General features: G+C 38.7%; 1 protein-coding gene across 1 annotated transcript; it reads left to right on the plus strand.

The window, feature by feature from the left end:
- The first annotated feature begins 2,738 nt into the window (after nt 1-2,738).
- On the plus strand, nt 2,739-4,621 carry LOC127796877 (uncharacterized). Its single transcript, XM_052329281.1, has 3 exons — nt 2,739-3,435; nt 3,790-4,236; nt 4,515-4,621. Exons 1-3 carry the CDS (start codon nt 2,739-2,741, stop codon nt 4,619-4,621), a joined length of 1,251 nt encoding a protein of 416 aa, XP_052185241.1.
- The last annotated feature ends 1,379 nt before the right edge of the window (nt 4,622-6,000 follow it).

Raw genomic sequence — 6,000 nt, forward strand, 5'->3', positions numbered from 1 at the left:
TTTTCATGTCCTCATAACCTCCATAGTTTAAGGCATCAACCAACCCTTCCCACACACTAGTCTTCCATATGGCCAGAGGTACACTAGAACTCATATCATGCAAGTGTTAATCATTACATACAACTCATAAAGAAAAATATTTACAAATGCATGCAAGACTACCACTGTTGGGGTCATCCCTTACCTGGCTCGAAGCTTTTTCTTTGTCACGGGCAAGAACGCTAGCTCAAACTTTCGAACTCTTCTAGGATCACCGCCTCCTTGGTAGACCCTAGATGCAATCACCACACCCAACAACAGAAATTAAATCAGGGTCTATGATTTTATTATTCACCGCAAAAAAAACCATCCACCAACAACTTCCAACTAACCCCAACCAAGGGTTTAATCCAACCAACACTATTCACATATTCCCACATAATGTAAATACCCTAAAAGAAATAAATTCAATTACCTCAAGCAATCCGGAGGAGAAATCCGGCCAAACACCCACACTAGAGTAGCCTCCTGAGCTTCCACCTTGCGCTCAAAATCCCAATTCCAAGTCTCAAGCACATTCCTCAAGCCCCAAAATAATTTTTAGAATTTTTTTCCTATTTTTTGGAATTTTCTTACTATTTTTCCTATTGTTTCTCCATTTTTCCTTGTTTTCTAGATTGTCTTTATTTTTATTTCTTTCTTTTTATTTTTTTTTCTTCTTCTTCTTCTTCTTCTCCCGCGCATCTGCTTCTTCCTTGCGCGCGCTACCTGCGTGCACCAGCATCGACCACCCCTGGCCTCCGCCGCCGCTTGCCTCTGGCCGGCACTACTCACCACAGCTACTGCTGCCACCACGGGGAACTGTTGCGACCTACCTCGGCCTACGAGCACAGCATTGCCACTGATTGCCTCCAGCGCAGCTCATGCCGCCCAGCAGCCTCCGGTTATCGACGCCGTTGCCTGGTCACCGTGACCACCGCCATTGGCCACTCCATGCCGATGCAACCCTGACTAGCCACCTCCGCGTGCTCCACCGCTGGTCTACCGTTGCTACTATTCTACCTCGCTTCGGCCATGGCCACCATCGCCACTGGCTTTTTCTTCTAGCCACTGGCCATCTCTACCGCTACTGAACGCGGCCTCCAGCCAGCATCATCAGCTCCCATCTCTTACGATCTTTCTTATTCTCTCAATCAGGGCCGGACCTTCCATGAGGCCGGTGAGGCAACTGCCTCAGGGCCCATGAAAAATAATGCATTTGGGGGCCCATAAATTGGAACCCCCCTTTATGGTAAAGGCCCAGCCGCCCAGCCCAACCACCCACAGTTTTCCCCCTCCCCCTCGAAGCTTCGCGCTCTCCCCTGCCCTTCTCGCCCTCTCGCTCTCGCTTTCGCTGCCCTCTCTTGCTCAGTTGCTCTGTAAGTCCCTTCGTCCGTCATCCTCATCCTCGCCTCGCGCCTCGCCTTCGCCGTCAGTGGCTCACCCTCGCTCTCGCCTTTCGCTGCCTCTTTTTTCTTTCGGCTTTCGCTGCTCCATCAGTCCGTCGAATCGTCTCCCTTTGCCCTCGCTTTCTCGCCTCTTGCTGCGCCTGCTCGGTCAGCGTCGGCGGTCGCTCGCCCTCGTGGCAGGTCACCAGTGGCTCGTTGCCTCGCTCTCAGTCGACAGTCGCTCCAGCCGCTGGCCCTCCAGATTCAGTCGGCATCGGCGGTCCTTGAAGTAGATTTGCTTCTCCAGAAGAATACAGATCTACTTAGCTTAGCTTCATTGCTTCAACTTTCACTTTCACTAGTTAGTTTCTCTTTCACGAATCATTTTCATTTTGTTTCGTTTGTGATACATTGGAGATTTGGATTATTTGATAGCTGATTCATTTCGTTTCGTTTGTGATACATTGGAGATTTGGATTATTTGATAGCTGCCTATGTCTATTTTATTGATGTTGGCTAACTTGGCTTTATTGGTGTTGCAAAAGAAAATTTAATTTTATTGTTGTCTTTATTTTGTTTATATACGTGATAATTGTTTTATTCTTAGAAATTGTAATTAGAGTCTAGAGATGCTTGGTTCATTTTATTCTTCTTATTATTACAAGTTTAGATAAAAATTAAGTTTAACATTATTATTGCTTAAGTGTGTCGTGTAATGTCATAATATTTTTTTCCTTTTGACTTTTGTTAGGTTTAAGCAATAGTCACAAATCATGCCTCCTAAACATATGTTTGGAGCTCAAAAAAGAAAAAGGAAACAGAGGGAAGAAGTATTAGTTCAATATCAAGCTGGTGATATGTTTAAATACTTTAATAGCAACAAAGTAACATAGAGAGAAGAAATAGTTGAAAACTTGGGTGAAACTTCAGTAGAGGAACAAGAAACTTGGAATGATAATGTCAATGACCAAGGAGACTTAGTTGATGAATTGAATGAAGACAAAGATGATCACGTTGATGTCAATGAATTAAAATTAAACGAGAAAGAAGAAGACAATGTTCAACATAAAGATTTATTGATTAATTTTTATGATCCAGGGTGTTGGGATAAAATTGACTAAAATATGAGAGATTTGTTAGTAGAGAGGGGTCCAAAAAGAGTTGATGGAGTCTTGTTTCCTAAAGATAGTAGTGGTAGGCATTTTGAATTATCACAATATAAGCAAGTATTGCTCAATGGAGAAACAAATGACAGGAGATGGCTAGTATATTCAGTTCATTTGGACAAGGTTTTTTGCTTTTGCTGTAAGTTGTTCAAGACTCAAAAAAACAATGAGTAAAATTGGTCCATTGGGAAATGAAGGATACAGAGATTGGCATAATATGGGCTGGGGCCTTAAAAATCATGAAGTAAGTAAGGAGCATATAGATTGCATGACTAGTTGGATTGAATTAGAAACAAGACTGAGTAAAAATAAGACAATTGATCAAAGTGTGCAGATTGAAATCAATAAAGAAAGAGAACACTGGAAACAAGTGTTGAAGAGGATAATAGCTGTTGTGCAAAGATTGGCAAAAAATAACTTGGCATTTCGAGGAGATTGTGAGAAGCTTTATGTGGAAAACAATGGTCTTTTTTTGCAAATGATTGAAATGATTGCTGAATTTGATCCGATTATGAAAGAGCACATTCGACGTATTCAAGCACATGAGACTCATTATACATATTTGGGCCCCAAAATTCAAAATGAATTGATACAAATGTTGGCAAATGAGGTAAAAAGTTCAATTCTTAGAAAAGTTAAACAAGTAAAATATTTTTTGGTCATATTAGATTGTATGCCAGATGCTAGTCATGAGGAGCAAATGTCTCTTGTAATACGATGTGTGGATTATTCAGCAAACTCTGTAATGGTAGAAGAATATTGGGTAGAATTTTTGAAGGTTGATGATACATCAGGGCTTGGACTTTTTACTGAGCTTAAAAATATGTTGACCAATCTTGAGCTGGACATTGATGATATAAGAGGTCAGGGGTATGACAATGGATCTAATACGAAAGGGAAGCATAAAGGTGTACAGACAAGATTACTTGAAATAAATCCGAGGGCTTTTTATACTCCATGTGGTTGTCATAGTCTTAATTTGACTTTATGTGATATGGCAAATTGTTGTCCTAAAGCTATGTCATTTTTTGGAGTGATACAACGCATCTATACATTGTTTTCTTCATCTACCAAGTGATGGAAAATTTTCAAAGATCATGTGAAAGGTCTTACACTTAAGCCATTATCACAAACACGTTGGGAAAGTCATGTTGAAAGTGTGAGGCCTATAAAAGAGCAAACTGCACAAATAATAGATGCTTTATTTGACTTGGTAGATACTAGTGAAGATCCTAAAACAAAGAGCGAAGCTGAGTCCTTAGCAACACATGAACTTCAGAATTTTGAGTTCTTGCTTGGCATGGTAATTTGGTACAAGTTGTTGCATGCAATCAACACTGTAAGTAAATTCCTTCAAGCTGAAAATATGGATATTGATGTTGCTATCAGTCTTTTAGAAGGACTTCTTTTGTTTCTTGATGACTATAGAGAATCTGGGTTTGATAAGGCCATGGTTGAAGCGAAACAAATAGCAAATGAAATGGGAGTTAAAGCTGTATTTCGAGAAAAACACATGATTCGAAGAAAGAAACAATTTGATGAGGATGGCAGTGATGAGATAACACAATCAGCAGAAGATTCTTTTAGAGTAAATTATTTCCTCTTCATAATTGATCGAGCTCGTTCTTCATTTCAAACTAGATTTGAACAATTTAAAAAATATGAGGAAACATTTGGATTTCTGTTTAATTTGGAGAGGTTGAAGTGTGCTGATAATGATACTTTATTGGAGTCTTGTAAGAATCTTGAAAAATCCTTAACGCGTAATGGTCATTCTGATATTGATGGAGATGATTTGTTTTTGGAGTTGACAATCTTAAAATACTCTTTACCTAAAGAAACAAAAAAAGCAATTGATGTGGTGAACTATTTGAAGAGAATGGATGGGTGTTTCCTAAATGCTTGTGTAGCGTACAAAATTTTGTTAACTATACCAGTTACAGTTGCATCTGCAGAAAGAAGTTTTTCCAAGTTGAAATTGATCAAGATTTATCTTCGCTCAACTATGTCACAAGACAGATTGAATGGATTGGCCATGTTGTCTATTGAGAAAAAAAATCCTAGAATAGCTTGATTATGTAAACTTGATTGATATTTTTGCCTCCAAAACTGCAAGGAGAGTAGTTTTTAATTGATAATTTAGAAAATTTTCAATTTTATTCTTTGATATGGTATAAATATTTATTTATTTATTTTATATTTTATTATAAAAAAAATAAAATTTAAATGTACTCTATGATTCGGGGGCCCATTTTTACATTTCGCCTCAGGGCCCCAAAATCTCAGGTACGGCACTGCTCTCAATCTCCCGAGCTTTGGCTCTCGGCCATGAGCTCTCACGAGCGCTCTCTCTCTGTTTCTCATATTTCAAAAATGGGAGCAAACTTGGCCCCCAATCCACGCGTGTACATATATATATAATACATATATATTACACATTAATCCCCTCATAAATCCTTAATTCCACTTAAGGAACTTATTAATTGCACTTGGGGATGGATTTTTACAATAGCACTTGGATTCTCCCAAGGTTTAAATTAATCACATCAAGCCACTTAAATTCTTGATTTCTCTGATAATTAATAACCGATATTTACTCGATAGAGCCAAATTCGTTCTTGTGCCTGCACAAGACCTTTATTCCACCGAAAACGCTTTAGGGTTGCCTCACTCACAAAATCGAACCACCCCTAGGGTCCCCTCAACTTCCTAGAGGTCTCCTACACCCATTTGGTACCGACACCCATTCGGACTTATACAAAAATTATTCCAAAAATTATTTCTGATCAGACTGCTTCCAGTGTCATTAGCCTCACCTTGAGACGCTCGCCAATCTAATGCCCTCTCCCTTGGACATCCAAGTCGTGGGGCATTCCCTAACGTCGATTAGGCAAATTTTTATTAATTAATTTCTCGAAATCGATCTTTGGCTTCCCGAACCACCCGAGGTCCTTTTAAAATAACTGGAAATCATATCTTTTCCATCACCATGTAATACCAAGTATTACAGGCGTCAACAAGTAGACACAATAGACAGTGAATAGATGTGGCGGCGACAATGAACAGATGCAGCGAACGATGAATAGACCCGACGATAGAAGGTGAATAGTCGCGGTGGCATCTTCGAAAGTGATAGGGTTTGTGTATTTGATTTTGGGAAAATATTTATTGATTTGTGTATTTGATTATTGATATTGTGTATTTGCTTATTTGATTATTGATTTGTGTATTTGAAGAAAAATTCAAAAAATTAAGCATGATGATTTTTTTTTTTATAAGTAAGAATGATAATAAATTAGGTTGTGATTTGAAGTAACAAATGATTTAATTTAAGAAAGAATATATGCATACGAAGACTTTCCTAGTATCAGATGTGATGAGATAATAAAAAAACACAAAAAATTAGTTTTTAAAATAGTAGTTATTGG

Source organism: Diospyros lotus, chromosome 3 (genome assembly GCF_014633365.1).
Source record: "Diospyros lotus cultivar Yz01 chromosome 3, ASM1463336v1, whole genome shotgun sequence".
Taxonomy (NCBI): Eukaryota; Viridiplantae; Streptophyta; class Magnoliopsida; order Ericales; family Ebenaceae; genus Diospyros; species Diospyros lotus.

What these genes read in the sequence shown, in the direction of transcription:
- LOC127796877 (XM_052329281.1), top strand. Translation starts at nt 2,739, where the DNA reads ATGAGTAAAATTGGTCCATTGGGAAATGAAGGATACAGAGATTGGCAT. An exon ending in GGACATTGATGATATAAGAG is followed by an intron (nt 3,436 to 3,789) that starts GTCAGGGGTATG and finishes TTGACTTGGTAG; the next exon opens with ATACTAGTGAAGATCCTAAA. An exon ending in TGAACAATTTAAAAAATATG is followed by an intron (nt 4,237 to 4,514) that starts AGGAAACATTTG and finishes ATACCAGTTACA; the next exon opens with GTTGCATCTGCAGAAAGAAG.